Raw genomic sequence first — 23,362 nt, forward strand, 5'->3', positions numbered from 1 at the left:
TAAATGAGAGGGATAATTTGTCAGAAATGGTAGAAAGAAATTACAAACATAAACTTAAAAGTTTAAAAATCATCACGAACTCTTGGTTAGCACGTGACCTGACCCCATAATGTAGATTAACTGTACTAAAAAGTCTTATTTTACCTAAACTAACCCATCTTTTCTCAACCCTACCTAATCCAAGTGAAAGGTTTATAAAAGTACTCGAAACACTGTATTTTCGTTTTATATGGAAAAATAAACCAGACAAAATCAGTAGAAATATTATGATGAAACCTTATGAAGAGGGAGGTTTAAGGGTGCCTGATATTAAAAATACAATCAATGCTAAAAAGATATCTTGGATTAAACGTTTGTTCAATTCACATCTCCACTCTAAACTTACCACTCTTTTGATTAATAATATACTCCAACACAAATTGATTTTCTACAAAAATGCCAATTCTATATTTCGGAAAAGGTTATTAATGATAGGACCAATGCTATCTGGTTATGTGTGCATGGGGAAGCTTAAAAGAAAAAAAGGAAATTCTATCAAAGAGGAAAAAGATATATTATCACAACCTTTATACGAATATAAGAATAGGGAACACTCCGGTATACTATAAACATTACTCGGGAAAAGGCATTACTCTTGTAAATGATTTGATAGACGAAAACTGAAATTTTCTAGATCTTAAAGACCTAGATCATGTATACGACTGTAAAACACATTTGCTGGACTATTGTAGTCTTATTCAAGCAATAAAACAATATCTAAAGCGTAAGAGTATAGCCCTAACATCTAAGTTACATCTGCCCTTAATACCATATTTCCTTGAAAACTTAGTATCCAACAATATGATATCCCCAAAATACATTCAAAGATGGGAACTAGATCTTGGCCTAAATGTGACGGGAAAAGGTTGGCAAGCGATTAATCGTAGCCCCCACAGATATAACGTGTCCTCAAAACAAAAATGGTTCCAATACAGTATTATTCATAGAATTATTCCAAAAAACGAGTTACTGTACAAAATAGGATATAAAGAATCATTTCTTTGCAATTTCTGTAAACGAGGAACAAACCTGAGTGCACAGACATCAAACAAGAAATAACCGATTCATATTACATCGACAGAAATATATCATATTCAGAATGTAAATACACACAGCTCATGACATTTTGGTGTCTCTGTCACCAACTTACACAATCCAACAATATGACACTGGAATAGCTTAGTTTTGTTTGTTATCATCTATAGATATACTTTGTAACTTGTATGTATTTAAGATTGCACTTGAACTATATTCTGTAAACATATTGTTTGTGTACTCCAAAAAGAAATAAAATCATAAAAAAGAAATCTATGATTGTGGGTTCGAATCCCGGTTCACCCCGTTTATGTTTCTAGGTTTGTCAGCACCATACACGTGCTCGTGGGTTTCACCGAAGTGGTAAACGAGCTGCATCACTTCGGGCTTTCCTACCACATTAAGCTGATACGCCGTGATATAACTGGAATAATGCTAAAAGCGGCGTTAAACCCAACTCACTCACTCAATCTATGTATGGGCCATCGAACTGAAGATGAAATGGAGGCTGAAGTGTCAATTGCAAATAATATCAGTAGACTTTACATATAAATACAGATTCTTTATATTTGTCAACACGTTCATTCGAAACATAGTGAATGATGGATACCAGTCACCAGAATATCACCGTCAGAAGGAAAAGCGATTCGTAGTTCGCTAACAATCAATACTTTAACTGTATAGTACCCAAAAACTGTTCTAAATATCAGAAACATTATGAGCTGATATTTTCAAGAATTCCTTTTGATCTTCTAATCGCCAGAGGAGAAAGCGAATGATTTGAGGTTTTGACATCAAAGAATTATTTTCTTTGAGACAGTACAAACGTCCTTGAGTTCTTCATTTGGTGCACAGAATGAATTATTGCAAAACATAATATCAACTGTTAGACGTCATCAGATTGCATTCAAATATACGTTTGATTAGGCAATGCTAGCAAAAAGCTCAGCAACCATATGACCTTTAAGTTAGATGATATTTTCATCCAAATCTGCTGAAGCGACATATATATAGTACTATTAAAAACGCCTCTCGATCGCGAACGTTTCGCACAGCCTTTCGCTTTCGCGATCTCGGGGACGTTTTCTTTCACCAAAGAGTGAATATGTATTGCTCGTCCGATAGTTTCACTATCGGTATTATAAGATTACAGATTTTACACAGATGTAAACAATTAATTTTAATCTGCTTATTATGTCTTGAAAGCCATGTCAAACATGAGAACCAACTTTGTCACAACTAACGCCACAATTATTAAAACAGTTCCTTTTCAAAAAGTTTCCTCCGAAACTGTTTCACAAACAATTTACGCGAATAATCCGCACTTTTAGACCAACCACAAAAAAACCGAATGTACGTTCACTATGCATACAAAGCAAATCCATATGAAACAGACATGAACTTAATGTTTAATAACTTCTGTAAATGTAGCAAGTCTTGAAAAACAATGTCTTAACTTTGCAGTCTACAGCTTTAACTGAAATGTCAATTCCTTGAAAATCCAATTACATTTATTTATGGAGAACGGTTCCAACCTAGTTTAACTGCTAACGGCAATGGGAAATCAATGGTGACATCTAACGTTAAAAAGAGTGTATCCTTTAACTTCCGTCGGAATCTAATGAGAAAGAGGAATAAGCTGCACAGGCAGAGTGTCAAATGATATTACCCTAACTACTCCAGAAGCCTTCTCTGTACGAATTGGTGACACATAGTTAAGCACCATTGTTTGTCATTGTTCCTCCAAACAATCGACCGTCATGTAATTTAATCATCTGAAGAGCACGCAGTGCCTCCTCTCCGCTATCTCACCCTCAGCGAAATATGCATGGAATTTTCCATCAGTGAAAAGTTTAGTTTATCTCACAATGCATTTTTCCTAAGGCTGTGTTTCTCTCAGACTTTCGTTTTCCGTAACGTTTTTAGCATTCTAAGGGTAAGGAACTTATACGACCATTGCCTTGTGCATTGTTGGCTGTCATGAGGTTCACGTTATAAGATAATAACCTGCTCATTAAGCCAATTTGTGGAACTTCTTAAACCGTACTCCATGATAACTGCCTTCAGTAATCATGAAAGTAAGTTGTATTTTGGAAAGAGTGAGACTAAACTGCTCTGTGGTATTTCTAAAAAGCCGAAAACCAAGCGTCGTTTCTGAGTGAGGTCAGGTCAACCCTGCTTACGCTTACTCGCGAACACCTGGTGCCATCACCGATACATTCATATAATTGACTTAAGGCGTCAGAGCCTCGAGACTCGAACGGAACCTGTCAGGTAAGGGACTCTGTACTGTGAGTTAACGCTTCTCAACCGCGGGGCCGCCATGTCCCAATATGATTATTACAGGGTCACTTTGTTTATAAATTATGTTCAGATATAATTGTTTGTGCTTATCAATATCACTGCGGGGGACACCAGAAATGGGTTTCACACATTGTATTCAAGTCGGGAATCGAACCCGGGTCTTTGGCGGGACGAGGAAACGCTTTAACCTCTAGGCTACCCCTAGACCGCCCCTAGGCCACGGGAAGACAAAGAGGGCATTTGTATACAAGTCTTGGGCAGGCTTTTAGAGCTTATTCACATAAAACATGTGGCAGCGAGTTCAGAACAATTAATACTCTTGACGCTAGAAAAATAGTTTAGAAGCACAATGGTGGTGGTGTGTGTGTCTGCTTGTACTAGCCCCAACTTATGCCGGGAGTGCCAACTTATAACAACAAGTTCCATCTGTTAACGTCATTTGAAATGACACGGCCGGGGATCGATCTACGTCCTTCCTCCAAACGCTCTATTCACTACACCACGGAGGTTGTCTCACATATAAAGACATGTAAGTCATCAACTAAGAGTGAGTGAATGAGTGTGGTTTTACTCCACTTAACGCGATATTCGAGCAACATCACGGAGGAAGACTCCAAGAGGAGGTTTCACACATTGTAAGGAATCGAACGAGCTAAATACTTGTATGTAACGCAGAGGACAACACAGATGCATAAATTGTACCCGTGTGGGAAATCGAACCGTGTTTCCGACGTGAATAGCCAACACTTTAACCACTAGGTTTCCCAACCGCTTCTGTTCATCACGAAGACACATTCATATATGTACAGTGCAACGTATGTAACACAGAGGAGTCGGTAGACAACAGTGACATATGTAGGAAGCGTTACTTACTTCTGTAATAAGCATATGTGCCCCCTTCTACATCTTCCTGTGAGCCCCGGAAAGAGTGGACACCAAAATCGGTGATTTTAACCACAAAACGACTGTCCACAACACAATTTGTGCTTTTCATGTTGCCATGGGAATGGATTTCACTGCTATGTAGATACGCCATGCCCTGGAAGAGAATTATTATTATTATTATTATTATAATTATTATTATTATTATTATTATTATTATCAGATTAAAATAATAAATGCATCAAAGAGGGTTTGGGTGATCCTGGCACAGTCAGGCTGGTTAGGCTCATCATCAGCTCAGGGCCCTTGCCCCCTCTACACGCAGCCCAGACAGCGAATGGGACTTCTCCCAGGAAGCGCTGCCTATCCGAACCCACCCAGAACTTTTCGGAGAATGTGAAGACTCCCTAACACTGCAGCCTTGTACATTACCCAGATAGTCAGAAGGGATGTACTCCTAGTAGCACTACATTGTAGTGAACCTATCTTAGATTGTAGTGAAAATGTCTTACATTGTAGTGATCATGTCTGACATAGTGATCATGTCTTACATTGTAATGAACATGTTTTACATTGTAGTGAACATGTCTTACATTGTAGCGAACATGTCTGACATTGTAGTGACCATTTCTTACATTATAGTGAACATGTCTCACATTGTGGTGGACATGTCTTACATTGTAGTGATCATATCTGACATTGTGGTGAACATGTCTGACATTGTAGTGAACATATCTGACATTGTAATAAACATGTCTTACATTGCAGTGATCGTATCTTACATTGTGGTGAACATGTCTTACATTGTGGTGAACATGTCTGACATTGTAGTGAACATGTCTTACATTGTAGTGAACATGTCTGACATTGTAGTAAACATGTCTTACATTGTAGTGAACATGTCTTACATTGTAGTGAACATGTCTTACATTGTAGTGAACATATCTGATATTGTAGTGGACATATCTGATATTGTAGTGAACATGTCTGACATTGTGGTGAACATGTCTGACATTGTAGTGAACATGTCTGACATTGTGGTGAACATGTCTGACATTGTGGTGAACATGTCTGACATTGTAGTGAACATGTCTTACATTGTGGTGAACATGTCTTACATTGTGGAGAACATGTCTGACATTGTGGTGAACATGTCTGACATTGTAGTGAACATGTCTTACATTGGAGTAGACATATCTGATATTGTAGTGAACATATCTGACATTGTAGTGAACATGTCTGACATTGTGGTGAACATATCTGATATTGTAGTGAACATATCTGATATTGTAGTGAACATGTCTGACATTGTGGTGGACATGTCGTAAATTGTGGTGGACGTCTGACATTGTAGTGATCATGTCTGACATTGTGGTGGACATGTCTGACATTGTAGTGGACATATCTGACATTGTAGTCAACATGTCTTACATTGTAGTGAACATGTCTTACATTGTAATGAACATGTCTTACATTGTAGTGAACATGTGTTCATAATGTCAGTCAACAGATTGAGCGATACCAAACCTAAGGCACCGAGAACAATGGGGAGTCGGACAACTTGGTACTTGGGATGCAAGCGTGACATTTCGAAAGCGAGTTCCGCATATTCGCCATGTTTTTCCTCAATGTTGTCAATCACATTAGTGTCAAAGGGGACAGAAAATTCAATGATATAAATGATTTCATTGGATTTATCAAAAAGGACAAGATCAGGTTTGTTGGCCTGGATACGTCTTAGGCTGTAAATGGGCCTCTTCCAAAGGATGTTGATTTGGGAACATTTTAACATCTTATATGGTATATAATACACACATACATGTGTATACCAGTCAGTGAATATTGTTTTACGCCGCAATCGCAATATTCCAGCCATATCAAACATCATGTCCGTCTAGAGAATCGAACCCGGGACTTCGGTCATCGAGCTTATATTTGGCTTGTATATCATATATTGTACTAAATAATTTTCAACTAATGAAACCATCAACAAGCATGCTACCAGTTTTTAAACTATTTAAAAGACTTACCCTGACGATGTCTTGCATGATGGAATATCGAAACATCCAGTCCAATTTGATTTGTTCATTTTCTAGAACATCCTGAAAGGATAGAAGCGGACATTAATCTTCATACAAATACACCATGAAACCAACGAATAGCTCCATCCAATTGCAGCGAACATTTACGTGTATGTATTTCCAATTAGCATTAACGTTGATCAAGGAAGATCGTTCTGTGGATATACAACTTCTTTATTAAATGAATGCGATTAAATGTTATAACTAACATCGTTAGCAAACGTTCAGACTATCAACGTCTTCAAAGAAGTTGCCTTAACGTTAATACGTCAGTTGCATTAAATATAATTCGACATATGTAATGCATGCGTACTGATAAGTAATCACACTAAAATAGTGATTGAGAGAATGAGCCGCTTTGAACACTATTTCAGGAATATCACGACGTAATGGCTTAATGTGGGCGGGTGGCGGAAGTCAACGTTAATGTCTTTATTAGACCCATCAGTATATGGTGCTTAAGAACCAGGGATCATAAATTGGGCGAATATGCTATTCGGATCCACTGGACCCGGATCACTGGTCCTTTACGCCCAAGGACACAACTCTGCACAATGCCATCAAATTGCGGCGCCTTAGACAGCTGGGCCATCCATGAAGTACATACCTGAAGGCTCCCTTTGGGGCAGTATTCCGTCAATATGCACTTGTTCGGTGGGTCAATGCAGGCGCCAATGAAACGGACGGTGTGGTCATTTTGTAAATCTTTAATCTGCAAATAAATCAAGTGTTCATTTTAAATGATCGGATTATTCTATATTCGGGTTCACGATGTTGATAATACACTGAATATTTATGTATAAAATGTTGTCTCAATCTGTCGCACAAGTCTCGGAAATAACTCGATGACGTGGGTTTTACAAAAATATCAGCGGTCAGAGACAGATGTGTGATACTATACACCAAGTAACACGCACGGAACATATATTATGCCCACGCTACGCTATATGAGATATTTCTATAACAGTACTCCCTGAAATGATCAGATAATAAAGAATATGAATAATCAAGTACATCATCAATATATAATCACTGTATATTATTCAAAAGAGGTTAAAGAACACCCGACGCTTTCATCTTAGAATACACAAAAAGTAATATATGAAAGTGCTCGTCAACTTCTTTTGAGTAGTATTGTTTCAAGTGTTTTCTTTTAGTTCACCTTGGTACCCATAAATACCGCGTTTCATAATTAAAATTCTTTACAAACTAATGGTATTTGTTTTGAATGCATTGACGTGTGAATTTGTTAAGAATTTATTGTCACTATGCTATCTTGAATCTGAAACAAAAACAACGCCGTTTTAACTTCTTGCCGCTACCTAACCCGTGTTTCACTCTCACAAATCGATTTAAACTTTCCAATGCAACAAATATCTTCAGTAAGGTCAAATGTTTCCTGTATACGGTCAGTAAAGGCAAGCATCGAAGGGTAACAGAGGTCAGCTGTCCGGCTTGACCACACGTCCCTGCTGCACTGAACACCAGCACCAACTACGGAGATAGAGATGATTTACGCTTAAAACCTCTTCAGCATCTTTGAAGAAAAGCTTGCCATCCAACGCCAAGTGATTACGCTAACTTTCTTGACAGATGTAATTACGTTTCCTGATTCAAATTGACAACATGTGCACTTGTACTCAGAACACGCATTCCTTGATTCTTTCTTTAATCTGAAGTCATACCGAAGTCTCCCTGTACCGCTCCTAAGAAGTGTGAACCTTGGTATCAGCCTGTGTAAATAATCCTAACGTTGACGTTTATTCACCTGATTGATTGATTGATATGTACATCGCACGTGTCTTGTTCATTTCTCATCTGATGTACATGTGTTGATGTAACACGTTTGTGAGGGTTGTTTATACACAATGGTGATAAATACAGTTTCTCACTCGTACATATGTTTCGTTATCGCAGACTGGTAACTTTTTCATGTAAATAAATTTGCAACGGATACCAGACAATTATCATGAACGATAAATGTACATAATTCAGTTTCTTTGACACGCGTGCACTTATGTATGTAATATGACATAGCTCATATAATATACATGTAATAATCAAGTTGCTATATATATCACAGCGGAAGAAGTTAACCAGATGAAATTGGCATGTAATATGTCACATCCTGCACAAGCCATTTAGCGTGTATTTTGGGTAAATTACAGAGACCCGAATTTAATGACCGGGGTATTAAAGAGCAGGGGGTGGTCCGTATTCAGGCGAATAAGGTTGGACATGCGACCACCACAGTTACAGCCCTCTGTGTTTCCGTGTCTATGTCATTTCAGAGTCGGTTGAAATGTACATTGCCAATCATAAAAATGACATGCGTTTCACTCCCATGCTCCGGGGCAAATCTATTCAGTTTATGGCGCACTTCCATTAGTCGCATTAATAGCCACCAAATTGAAAGAAATATGATTCTGTAGATCGATAGTTCTGAAGCCTGTATTGATTGATTAATCCGCGTGGTATCTTATAGATATTGCAATATAACGAATTTGTAAATTAGGATAAACCCGCATATTTAACAAAGTGGGTTACATGCTTTCAATGCTCGACATATAATAAAGTAGTGTATTTCAAAAGAAACCTGATTGATAATTGTGAAACAGGCCTCTTTCATAAATCCTTATGTATATTTGTTAATGTACTGTCAAATATGTATAAAACGCCATCGCAAGAAATTAACCAGTCTCCCACAGAGATTCCCTGAGGCCAAGGTAAAATAGAGGTGTAAATTATATGAATGGATCATTGAAAATCAGTGCACGTGCAAGGTGTTCGCGAAAAGGTGACCATATCCTGTCCCAAGGCAAATCTATAGATATATTTTCATAACATCTTAGTACAACTATTATCTTGAAAATCTCGCGGTATACAGAGAGCGAGAATCTAGTAAAAAAAGTATCACCTACCCGCTTCACCTCCAGTAAGAGTGTTTTAGTAATTGTTATGCTAGACTTGGGTATCCGTTTGACAGCGACGATGGCACCCTGAAAGAAGACGTGTAGACGTTACTTTCATCAGATACAATTACATACCACTGAAATCACAGCCAGAAGAAAATAATCAACATTATGAGATTCGATAATTTTATTGACATTCAAATCTCTATCAGAGAACAAACATATATGGAACGAAAAATCACTATTATTGTCCTTTCTACATATACAAGCGAAAAGATCATCTTTGGCAGGAGATACTTTTATCACGATGAAACAAATATTGGCTCAAGTTCCTTTCTTTAATTGAAACTGATGGATTCATTGGGAGATATATCATTGTGGAGACTTGTTTGTTTGTTGTGTAACGCCACACTCAGCAATATTTCAGCTATATGATGGTGGTCTGTAAATAATCAAGTCTGAAGCAGACAATCCAGTGATTGCCATCATGATCATCGATCTACGCCATTGGGATACGATGACATCAACCAAGTCAGCGAGCCTGATCACCCGATCCCGTTAGTCGCCTCTTTAGTATTGGTTGCTGAAGACCACGTATAACCCGGACCTTCACGGATGTGTGGAGGTTGGTGACGTTGGGATGAAGATGTTCCGTTTTACCTTATAATATCCCGTTTTTGTGAAGAGTTGACGATTGCCAGCATCACTCAGATGTGCAGCGATTGTGTCACCCGAACAGGAACTATTGTAAGACATTCTCTGAAATAATAATAATAATAATAATAATAATAATAATAAATAATAATAATAATAATAATAAATAATAAATAATAATAATAACTGCATTTTGGGGAGAGGGTGATGGGGTGTGTGGGGTAGCCTAGTGGGTACAATGTATGAAGGCTACTTCTGGTGTCCCCGCCGTGATATTACTGGAATATTGATAAAAGCGACGTCAAAGCCATACCCACTCACACTCAACTCATTCACACGATCTGCAGTTGGATAAGAGGATGAATGAGTTGCTGGGAGACGCTGACCGTGCGATTCCAGAGAGTGTAGGAAAGAGACTACAGGCAAAGGGGAACCGTCTCGTCTTCAAGGAAGACATTTTAGATCGTACATGTAACAAAGAATACAAGTATTCGCAAAGGAGAATACCTCCCCGGATTAATTTAAATACACTACAAGTCCTACACGATAAGTTCACGATAAAGAGAACCCACCACGATACGCAATTATAAATTGTCGCATTAAATTTCCTGCTGACGAATTATTACTGCTGTATCATGTTAAAACATTGAAAGGGTTTTATTAGTGCATCACCGCATGATGCTAGGTATCGATCCTGATGCACTTTCCTCGCAACTGATTGTTATGCATCTGACCTAGCAGACAGACACCGGATACAACAGATTAACATTCAGACAATAACACTCTTATATCCTTACCTTAATCAGGAAAAGACATCTCCTTTCTCCTTACTGATTGTTGAATGAAGCTTAAGAGAGGAAACAGCTCAAACGTCTGGTCATTATCCATTCAACTCATTTTAGTTAAATCTTTTCATCAATTACCTACCCTGTTCAAGCTCATTCGGCTTCCGTGACGTTCCAATTTCCGATTCTTTTCCGGCGATCCAAAAATGATATCGTCCCACCGCACTCTCCAGTTCATTTCAGCCAGTTCCGCTTCTAGTTTTATATGTCTGTTAACGAGAGAGTTAGTTTCGTGTAATCAGCCATAGGTTCGGCACGGACAATTGGTAGCTAACCTTGTTTTCAGGTCCGTTGGCACGTCTCTTAACACAAGGTAACGGTAGTGTCTGAATACAAATCATATTTCATAATGACCTTGTTTAATCCCCCAAAAAAGTTATAGAAGATCCGATGTTTTCATATGACTATGCTTAATCTCTCGTGGCCATGACTTATTAACTGTATTCAGATGAAAAAGTCGGGTATTATTTAACTTCCTTTGAGTAGTTTATTTGGCCAATTATATGGCATACAAACACCTGCAGCCAGTACCAGAGCATGTGCATTTGGAATACATGGTAACAATTACTTGGAGTCTGGATAAGTCACATTCAGTACTGGAGACCTTTTTCTCCTGCCATCCAAACAGTGAGAAAAACATTATCACTTGTGATCTCCTTTGACATGATACCCCCACATTACAAAGCATTTGGGACCTCCTTTGTCACGGAATCCCCAGGGAGAAATGCCCCCCCCCCCCCCCCCCCAGACAGGGAACAATATGGAGACGAGCATGCTGTACAATGCACGTGTATTTGGGACCTCTTTTGTCTGAGAATCCGCACAGGGAGACACGCAAACAACACCGGTGACCTCCTTTGTCCAAGGACCCTAATAGGGAGACGCGCTTGATGTACAATGCACGTGTATTTGGGACCTCTTTTGTCTGGGAATCCGCACAGGGAGACAAGCAAACACCGATGACCGCCTTTGTCCTGGAATCCCAACAGAAGGACGAGCAGGAGCTAGGGGACATCGACGACTTTTGCCATGGAAGTCCCAACAGTGAGACAAGAAAAAGGTAGTGGGGCGTTATTTTGTCCAGCTCGAAAGTAGAAGTTATGTAGAGTACATTGTGTAAAATATTTTATAAAAATGATGTTACACAACAACAACTTCTCAAAATGGGGATTATTACAATAACCGGCAGCCCTAGCAAATCATAGTCAAGTTTTCCAAATCGCACTTTCCTGATGTTCTCAATGTGTAACACAAATGACACATATTGTCAGGTTTACAAACATGTAAATACAGAGCCAAACATGTAGAAACATGACAGACATAGACGCATTTAACAAACAGTATAGGTGCAGACACAACCTATCAGAAATGTTACTTAGACAAAGATCAAACAATGGAACAAAAGTCTTTCAAGAAAATGTAAAAACATATACACAAAATATTCATCACGAGTAAACAAAAGAAATGTTGTTTTTGTTTAACTGAATTTACCAATGAAACGAGGAAACAAATAGCAGTAACCTTACCAAGGAAGACAAAATAAGAAATCACAGAAAAATATGTCAATTGTCAAAACCAAAACCATCTTTTATGCCTCGTGAATAAAATTTATTCAAAAAGATTACAACATATTCATTACAATTATAATTTGACAGTAATCCACACTATAAAAATGACAGGATTAAAGCATGATTCCCACGACGACATAACGACTTCACTATCCATATCCATATCCAAATTATATATATACACACACTGTATGTTTAAACACACAGTGGGGTTTTCCCCTGGATATAATAACATGTGATTGGTTATTCCAAGATCACCATAGAGACAATGACTGTTATTTCCCTGAATATGACGTCTTAAACTCATCTTAAAGTTTTTCTTATCTCTAACACTCTTCAAAGGGAACATTAATGGATGCATTTATGGACATATTTTATTGGCTTTTTTCTGCATATATATTTTCAAAGATGGTAAAATATGTGAATTATACAACTGGTGCAAGAATGTGCATATGTATTAATCTTCATGCTACATATGTGTCGTGATGGTAAAATGTAATATATACATATACAGTATATAATCGTAGAACATTAAACCAGCCCAGTCCATCATCACAACTAATGCCGACAGGACCAACATGAAAACCAGACAGCGCAAATATACGGCTGAAGTATACTGTTTACTTCTAAGGAACATTCGGTTAAAAAGATACACTTCGTGTCCTATTCAACATGCAACATGCAGCGTGTGGAACACGAGATGGAAAGTATAAGTTTACTTTTACAAATACCCTTCAAGTCCTTTTCAACATGCAATCAATCTTGGTGTGTGGGGAACATCGGATGGAAAGTATAAGCTTACTTCCACAAATATCCTTCAAGTCCTTTTCAACATGCAATCATTCTCTGTGCGTGTGGAGAACATCGGATGGAAAGTATAAGCTTACTTCCACAAATACCCTTCAAGTCCTTTTCAACATGCAATCATTATTGATGTGTGGAGAACATCGGATGGAAAGTATAAGTTTACTTCCACAAATATCCTTCAAGTCCTTTTCAACATGCAATCAATCTTAGTGTGTGGAGAACATCGGATGGAAAGTATAAGCTTACTTCCACAAATATCCTTCAAGTCCTTTTCAACATGGAATCATTCTCTGTGCGTGTGGAGAACATCGGATGGAAAGTATAAGCTTACTTCCACAAATACCCTTCAAGTCCTTTTCAACATGCAATCATTATTGGTGTGTGGAGAACATCGGATGGAAAGTATAAGTTTACTTCCACAAATATCCTTCAAGTCCTTTTCAACATGCAATCATTATTGGTGTGTGGAGAACATCGGATGGAAAGTATTAGTTTATTTCGTCAAATACCCTTTAAGTCCTTTTCAACATGAAATCATTATTGGTGTGTGGAGAACATCGGATGGAAAGTATAAGCTTACTTCCACAAATATCCTTCAAGTCCTTTTCAACATGCAATCATTCTGTGTTTGTGAGTGGAACACGAAATGGAAAGTAAAAGTTTACTTCCAGAAATACCCTTCAAGTCCTTTTCAACATGCAATCAATCTTGGTGTGTGGAGAACATTGGATGGAAAGTATAAGTTTACTTCCAGAAATACCCTTCAAGTCCTTTTCAACATGCAATCAATCTTGGTGTGTGGAGAACATTGGATGGAAAGTATAAGCTTACTTCCACAAATACCCTTCAAGTCCTTTTCAACATGCAATCATTCTGTGTTTGTGTGTGGAACACGAAATGGAAAGTATAAGTTTACTTCCAGAAATACCCTTCAAGTCCTTTTCAACATGCAATCAATCTTGGTGTGTGGAGAACATGGGATGGAAAGTATAAGTTTACTTCCACAAATATCCTTCAAGTCCTTTTCAACATGCAATCATTCTCTGTGCGTGTGGAACGCCAGATGGAAAGTATAAGTGTGCGTGTGTGTTCGTGTTCGTGTTCATAAATCCCCTTCAACATGCAAGCACACATCGGTAAGAATGTATGAGTTTACTTCTACGTATACCAGTCATTTCTTATTCGACATCTAAGCATAATCTAAGCGTCTGTTGAAACACCTAACGTGGACCGTCGGGCTTTCGCAAGAATAACATCGATCTGTCCTTTGGCCATCTTCTTAATATCAACATCATCTATTTCTCGCATCTCAGAAGCAACATGTTGCCCGTAACAGTCGTCGTTGTTGACAGCTTGAATCAAAGTGTCGTCCTTTCGCGTTGTCACTCTAATACTTCTGTCCAAAGGCTTATTCAACATGGTCACAGACGCAGAATCAGACGCTGAACAGCTTTGTAGAGCGAAATCGCTTTCACACTCTTTGTTGGACACAGATGTTTTGGGAGAAGGGAGATCCGCACGAAACGAGATCCGTTCAACGTGGGTTTCCTGCGTTTGTGACATATCCTCATTACTATGTACAAGTCCTCTCGAGATCTCGGGAATGTTCTTTCTCGTATACTCCACCCTCATGTTGCGAACTCTACTTTTTACGCTTGACTCTGGAACAATCGATGAAAGCAACATGTTTGATTTTTAGACCTTAAATAACCATGGAAATCTTAATTGCTAGAATGTTTTCAACGTTTCGAAACGTATCTAATTTAGTGCTTTAACAATTTATCAAAGTAAATTCAATTCAAAAGTATTTTATTCCAGATTTAATGATGCAAAATACGAAAACAGTTAAATCAATTTTGTCTTTCAATTTTACACTGAAACATATAAAATGTCAACTCTTACAATCTTAAGATAAAAAAAGAACGTTTTATTCTCATTTCAGTGAACATAAACCATTTTACTGCATGCTATTTGTTGCAGGCAACTGCAGGTTTGTGTTAAAATTGTTAATATTAGTAACAATATTGTTGCATGTGATATCATTGGTTGCAAAAAAAATTGCAGTGTTTGGTTACATGTGATAGAATTGGTTGCACAAAATGCAGGGTTTGTCGCATGTGATAAAACTGGTTGCAAAAAATCCCCACAGGGTTTAATCCCATGTAACAGAATTTGAACGAATAATAAGGGCAATAATATAACTCTAAAGGTAAACGAATCATTAACAGACAGCAATAGAGTTAGTATGAACGAATGAATGAATGAATGAATTTATTTGAAACAATTCATAACAGGAAATAGGAAATTGAAAACATTTTATCATGCTTCATTCATCTGTCACAGTTCCAGAATACATCATATTTTCTTCTATTTTATGTAAATAATTTTGACTTTATAAAATAAGACTTAACAACATATTTTGTGTATATTACTTAATCATTTGTGTACTAAAAGTCTATCTCAGTCGGCGATGATATAGTCCGGCCTTCACAAGGTTTGGTTGATAAGCATTATGTATTAAGGGTTAAGACTACATGCGTGTTGTTGATAGGCATTAGGTATTAAGCGTTAAGATTACATGCGTGTTCCGTCCAAAGTTTATTATCAGTCGGTGTTGATATACACCAGCCTTCATTCCCAAGATTTAGTCTATAAGCGTTATGAGCTAATCGTAAAGACTACATGTCCAGCGAGAGAAGTAAACATTACTCTATGATAACGCGCTCTCCAAGAAAACCTAATATGTAATTTTAGTCATTTCTGCATACTCATGTCCTTCAAAACTGCGAGGTAATCTCTAAATTCAGATAGTCAGGACGTAAGTTTAGCAACATTGTGTAGGTATTGTTTAAGTAAGTGATAATTGAAAATGCGACCATATGATGACCTAAGAGCATCAGTGGTATAAATAACGGCCTTTATTCCCGCGGGTACCTCACTGATGAGATACACGGAATAAAGACTGGCCACTAATAGATGCTTCTCTTGGTTGTTTTAAGGTAAGATATGTTCACTTCATATATATTGTATGTTCGTAAACTATTTTCCTATTTTTCCTGTTTTCTATTGCATTCTATATTCTTAGTTGCTTTGAATAAAATCATCATTTTAAATTAGGCATTACTGATTAAGGTAACCAGTAAAGTTAGTATTATAGTTAGGTTAGATCATGTAGCACGAGAAACAATCTAACAATATAGTGTATATTAAAATAGTATAAAATATAATATGATAACGTTTTTAGACATTGGTTCAAGCAAATTAAAATTACACATAATCGGGCTCGTGGAAGCAAAGTAATTCCTGTGCATCTGTTGTCAATTGTATATTTTATTGAATGTTTGCAAATGAAGTGTATGTAAATGAATGTATCTTTATATGATTACCGTGTGTTCCACTCAAATGATTCAAACTACCCTTGATGTAATTAATGTTTAAACAATGTACTTATTAAGCGAGGCAACTATACTGTACACGCAAAGCCCGTGCGCGCATTAAACACTTGTTGTTTAATTCATTTGCTCATGTATTGCTATATTTTCAGTATTATTAAGCTCTATTTATGTCTACATTGTACACATTTAATGACATACCGTCGGGCATATGACTTTTGGTTATTAACGGTAGTTGAGATATAAAACATGTGGCCATATTATTTAATTAGCGGATTGAAATCTTATTAATATTTGTGTATTCTTGTTATTCGGTTTAAGTTGTATTCTGTAAGGTTGTATTGAAGTAAAGCTCATCTTTACGTCTCTCATAAACATCAAAAGATCATGTAAGATTAATTCAGCAATGGGTGAGATATTTATTAATTTTTTGTGTATTTTTATTATTCGGTTGGTTTAAGTTGTATTCTGTAAGGTTGTATTAAAGTAAGTATCATTACGTTCTTTATAAACATCAAAGATCATGTTAGATTATTCTAGTGATTGGTAAGGTACTTATTAATGTATGTATATTCTTATTATTCAGTTTAGGTTATGTCTGCTAGGTATATTAAAGTAACGCTTATCATTACGTTCTTCATAAATAGCAAAGATCATGTAAGATTATTTCAGTTATTGGTAACACATGTAGTGTCTTACCGAAGAGTTATCCTATTTATTTAAAATACATTGTCCTTAATTGCGCTATATCACGTGTATTTTATTTTCAACCAAATGTAAAGTTTCATTGTTAAATGCAATTGCTTATTGTATGATTCATTGTAAGATTTATACTGTAACTGTTAGTTCATAATTTGCGGAATACTTTAATTGACTTAGGTTGTACTTTGTTTATGTTTTATTGTGATATGTAAAGACTGATGAGATACACGGAATAAAGACTGGCCACTAATAGATGCTTCTCTTGGTTGTTTTAAGGTGTGCGGTCCCTTGCTAATTCCCCGACAACTAATTCTAGGAATTATAATTAGCCTTGACCAAACATAAACCCTTAATAAAGGTTATTATATGTCATAAGGTTTATTATACATTTTTTGTCGATAAATGATATATTTATATTATTTAGACATGTGTCCCCTTTTCGCATTCAAGAAATACATGCAGTTCATTTTCTCTCTTTGATTTACCAAATGCGCATGTGTATAATTGTTGGTGTAAACTGTTCTGTGTAAATAAAAACGTAAAATACAAGTCCATAAACATGACAGATACCTACTAAAAGCAGAGATCTTTTTACAATCATTTAAATTCTAAAGTGAAAGGAATAATTTCATTTGTTACATGCGTCTGTCAGCTGGCATCAGCTTATACTTCATAGATATCATTAAGCCTCTATATGAGCTCGACGTAGTAAATATACTAAAGTTCAATCCAATGTTAACAATATCTAAGATTTTGAAGCAAGTATCTGTTCCTTCCACAGTATAACAATGCCATTCAATATCTTAAAATCATAGGTACCTCTATTATTATACAATCTCTTATGATCATGAAAAGAACAAAATCGAGTTAAACAACATACTAGTATATATTTGTATCACATGAATAACTTTGTAGTACCAATTCTGCACAAAAGATCCAGGTACTTCACATAACTGATGATTAAGCCATATAAGTTTGAAAATGATCTCGTTTAAATGGTTAAAATGATGTTTTCTACTAATCATTCCCCACACATCTGTAAATTTAATTTTAATAAGGATCGTCGACCGACAATTTCATATGTGATATATGTGAGGTCCCAGCCTGACGAATTCATAACGGGTGGGTTGGATGGTTATTTAAGTAAGGCTTTATGCAGTTGCGTTCCAAATGTGATTTTTGAAAGATTCGGTTGATATTATAACTAAGAGTTGAAAAACAACATGGATATTTTTGAGGATTCAATAAAAATGAACTCACCAGGAAGTCCGAAAGCCTTTGCGACCTCCTCGTAGGTCTTGTCCCTTTTGTGCCTGTTATAACAGTGCTTGAATTAAATGTCTTGAACACAATGCCGATCTTGCTATATGCTTAAAGTCCAAAGCGACTCCAAAAGCACGCTGGGTAAGCAATTTTGTAATCACTTGTTTGTGGATTACGTTCTGATCGACCCCCTCCGGACAAACATCTCTTCTTTGTAGACTTGCTCCTCGGATGGTTATTTCTGGGCTACTTTTAGATGCAAATGAATGTGTTTTGTAGCAAAACATGCAAACACTGTCGTGCAATTGCATACCGGTGGGTTTTCGGTAAGAAGTGGAAGATGCACATTTGAAAGAGAGATCTTGCTTTCAGGAAATAAAGAGGAAATGCTCAATTTGTATAATGAACATTATTAAACATGTACATGTACCTTACTTGTGTCCAAGAATGAACGTAGTTATATGTATAAGCGATTATACCTATACGAAAGTACATGTACATGTACATTGTACACAATGAAGGTCATAAAAAGTGAGAGAGAGTGGTTTTACGCCGCTTTTAGCGGGGGAAACCAGAAAAGGGGCTCCTCATATTGTGCCCATGTGGGGAATAGAACCCGGGTCTTCAGGATGTCGAGCCAACGATTTAACCACTAGGCTACCCCACCGCCCCTGTCATAAACAGACCTCAATTGATTCTCTCTTGTATGAAGCGCCCAGTCGTCAAACCCGTAACAGAGGTGCGTGCCTTGGTCATTCCAGAAACCATTGTGGGTGTGAATCCCGTTTCGCCCGATTTATGTTTCAATGTTTGTCAGCACCAAAGTTTTTCTGAGACCTGCATCAATTCGGGTTTTCCTCCCTCATAATGCTGCCACTGCTGTGGTGATGAAGTTCACAGCGGGATCAAACCAAACTTACTCACTCTCTTATAGGAGAAGAACTGAATGTGTGAAGTGTAATTTAATTTATCACTGCTTTAAACATGATGATTTCAGTTAGATCACGGTGTGTCAGCATAATATGGCAGGAAATGAAGGCAAATTTGTGATTTGAACCCAAACATCCGCGGATCCTCAAATAAAGGTACACAATTCTGTACAGCCTACTACGGCGCTCGGGTGGTCAGGATCGCTGACTTAATTAGTTGATGCATGTCATCGTATCCCAATTGCGTGGATTGATCCTTATGATATCAGTCACTGGGTTGTCTGGTCCAGACTCGATTATTTACATACTGCCACCATATAGCAAGACTATTGCTGATTGCGGCGTTTGACAACAAACAAACAAACAAACCAATAAACACACTTCATGATCAGTTTAGTCGGTTCTGACGACCAGTATAAGGTGTCGGGGGACCTATTCGAACCGGTAATCCTCACGTGGTCACTCAAATCTCTCAAGTTTGACATGTTTTCAAGTATTACTAACTGTGATAGGTAAACAGACACTTAAAAAACTATTAGAAATGGAAGCAGAAAAAGTGATCACATACCATGAAATCATCTCACATGAACACGTTTTAGGCTAACGGCTGATAGTTCAACACGCAAATGCACATCACATTTCAACACAACGTAGAAAGAGAAATCGCAGATGAGGAAACAATAAACTATTCGTGAAAAGGAAACACATCGGGAAACTAGTTGCAACATGACTGTCCACATATGTCTCAGCATAAGGGTTCAGTCAAGAGATTGGAGAAGAAATATGTTCACATGACTCGATATGCTGGAAGGTTACAAACCTGTAGATGAAAAACGCCGCGACCAGCACGATGAGAATTATAGAGCCCAAGACGATAATCACGATGCCATATTCCGGAAAAGGTTCTGAAAGAACAAAACATGAATATAACCGATGTCAAACCATTGAAGCAAAGTCTGAAACAAAAACACCTGGAATTCACGAGACTGAAGATTAGTGACTTCCGAACCATAATGAAAAAAGCATAATTCTGAAACCCATACGACTGAAAATTTGAAAACTAAATATCAACTGAAACAAATTTACATGACATTGACTGGTATCATATATGATGCACTGACGGTAGATTGTGTAAATTGTTGTATTAACATACATCACATGGATATTTTATAGATAGAGGAAATCGTATGTTGTTACTGACTCAAAGTATTAATCCCTCCCCAATAAACGTCATGGTGACATACAATAACCAATGTCACATTTGTATTCAGATTATATTGTATCCTCTCTATGAACGTTGTATGAGACGCATTGACTAAATACATAACAGTAAACTACGTTAAAGTTTATAACGAACACGCTTATAACGAACTGACGGATATAACGAAATGTGTTTTGATCCCGTCCATTTGCCGTATATTTGCTGTATATATGCTTATGACGAACTACGGTTAAAACGAACAAAAATTAGTGGCCCCTTTGAGTTCGTTATAACCGTAGTTTACTGTACATAAAATGAAAATTTGATGGTGGTATGATTTAATTTCTGATCATTTCACAAATAATCTGTAAATGATTTGCATTTCTTGTATCGATTGGAATATGTTAACTTCAAGGGATATCCTAAACATCTGGTACACGTTTCTATAATCTAAGCACTCAGTATTAAATCACAATATGCACTAAAATCGACGGATGGATCTATCATACCGTTTCATCTCGTGCATTTCGTGATCCGCTCCATGCCAAGCCATATGTTGGATTAAAGATACGGAGAATATAATACATTTCCATGAATCAACCCTTCCCGCCAAATCCCAATAACCAAAGGCCATGAGTAAAATGACAGAAAATAAGCGGATGCACTTTACACTCTGAGCGAAATTCCGCAGAACAGACCAATTCCTTCCATTTATATTAAGCTTCAGGATGGAATGCTTGTACTTATTCTGGTTGATAGCCAAAAGGAGGTCTGTCTTATGAGAGGGCCTTTTAGGATCACCTTACAATTCTAAGCTACAAGGTGTGTGGCGGTTTTCATTCCTATTAAGGAAAAAAGGTTACGGATTATTTGAAGGTATATTGCTGATGTAGTTTGTTCTTTCAAATAAAATCCGATTTCCTGTATTCAGTGTGAGGGTTTAAAGTTAATTAACGCGGTGCTTGACAAATGTGTCTGCAGCGTAGACATTCTGGATTTTCTCAGTTAATGTAGCATTGCGTACTAAGTCTTTGAAATAAAAAACGCGTAGGGTTTAATGAGATAGTTTTATGTATTCTTATATTGCCTAGGAAGTAATTACTTTCATATTAATTTTTTCTTAAAGAAAAACACAACCGCCATCATGGTGGCATAGTTCACAAATCAGGCGAAGTTGGTCGCTGAGTGTAGTAGATAGGGCGACTGTGTTCGGCAGCTTGACATCTGAGAGATTCTATGGCATCGTTCCTCCTCAACACTGAAAGCCATGCTACATGTGGTGTCTCCAAAGTCACGTGACTTTGTTCCAAATATGCCTGAGTGGTACCCAGTAATGTTTGTTTGCTTGTTGTTTAATGCCACACTAAGTAATATTCCGGATATATGACGGCGGTCTGTTAATAATCGAATCTGGACCATACAATCCAGTGACTGATATCATGAACATTCCACGCAAATGGGATACAATGACGCGAATCACTCACGTCAGCGAGCCTGACCACCCGAACCGTTAGTCGCCTCATACGACAAGCTTAGTCGCCTGTTACGATAAGCATAAGTTGCTGAAGACCTATTCTAATCCGGATATACACAGGCCGGTACCCACTCATAAGTAATGAGTACTCGGGAGGATGAGAAGGTAATGGAACGTCTTTTAGCATCTCATATGCAGTTTGGGTTGTAAACTCCCAAGGAAGCTGACAGCGAAAATCAGAGTACATAAAAAAATCGACCATACAGGTATAATATTTCCAACCGTTGAAAATTGCTAGTTTCAAAACATTTAAATCCGTAAAGTCACTTACAAATCAATGGCACACAGCACGCAGAGCGAAGGCCAAAGCTCTCATGAAAAACGCCTTGTCCCCTACCGTAGCCAAATCTGAATTATCGTTGGCACGAAAGGGTTGGAACGGAAAAAAAAGATTTGAAGATTCAATAGGATATGAACTTGTCGTTAAAATTCGAATTCCGATTTTTGATTAAACCGAATGACTTCACCATTTGATTACACTAAGCCATGGGTTGAAGTGGAAGGCTTAAGATAATTTTCAAATCTTTTGATTTAATATCCTCAATGAACAAAGAGGTTCCTCGTCCAGGTACTTCGACCAATGCTCATCAAAGACATCTTAAAGCAATGGATAAATATTAATCCCATTTCGTATTTGCATTCCAGGGACAATATTTCGAGTGCAGACCTTTCGTAATTCTTTAGTCCCCTCGTAAGGCAATTCAAACATGGACCATGTATTAACTGTCATTTGGTCAGGGAATGAAGTTCAATACCAGCAACCTCACCTTTGCTTGCGGTTTAAACATCAATAAAAGAGAACAGTTTTATGAACAAACATTGATTTGTTATCATGCTACAGATTTTGGGATTAGTGTTTTCAAGTATCACATGTTGGGTTTCCGGATAAGCAAAGCATGAACTTGTTCTCAGTTAGAAGTTATACTTCTTGAATTAGTAACGCTTTTGAACAAGTAGAATAATATTGCCATTAACAAGAATAACATATGAGTTCAATAACGTAAGTTCTGAAGCACTAGGTTTTACGAGGGTTAACGTTTTCTGCATCATAATTGCCTGCCTAGTTGAGTATGATTACTTCAGAAACAGTGCAAGTTTTATTTGGAATGTGAAACATATTCTCAACATTTTCAAAATACTGTTTTTTTTGGACCAGTTATGTTTACACAAAATGATACAAGATGAAAGATATGGCTTACCACTATCATATTTGA

The 23,362-nt window shown here is 37.2% G+C and overlaps 1 protein-coding gene across 6 annotated transcripts in view; it reads right to left on the reverse strand.

Annotated features, from left to right (window-relative positions):
- LOC124135588 (atrial natriuretic peptide receptor 1-like) overlaps window positions 1-23,362 on the reverse strand; it is a 654,598-nt gene that overhangs the window by 15,119 nt on the left and 616,117 nt on the right. For all 6 annotated transcript variants that reach the window (XM_046500976.2, XM_046500985.2, XM_046500994.2 and 3 more), the window contains 7 exons: window positions 20,234-20,318; window positions 10,835-10,961; window positions 9,914-10,012; window positions 9,263-9,340; window positions 6,949-7,053; window positions 6,291-6,362; window positions 4,252-4,417 (listed from right to left, as the gene is read on the reverse strand). In XM_046500976.2, coding sequence (XP_046356932.1) covers window positions 4,252-4,417; window positions 6,291-6,362; window positions 6,949-7,053; window positions 9,263-9,340; window positions 9,914-10,012; window positions 10,835-10,961; window positions 20,234-20,318 — 732 coding nt within the window. The remainder of the gene's footprint in view (window positions 1-4,251; window positions 4,418-6,290; window positions 6,363-6,948; window positions 7,054-9,262; window positions 9,341-9,913; window positions 10,013-10,834; window positions 10,962-20,233; window positions 20,319-23,362) is intronic.

Source organism: Haliotis rufescens, unplaced genomic scaffold (genome assembly GCF_023055435.1).
Source record: "Haliotis rufescens isolate VD_foot unplaced genomic scaffold, xgHalRufe1.0.p SCAF_70, whole genome shotgun sequence".
Classification (NCBI taxonomy): Eukaryota; Metazoa; Mollusca; class Gastropoda; order Lepetellida; family Haliotidae; genus Haliotis; species Haliotis rufescens.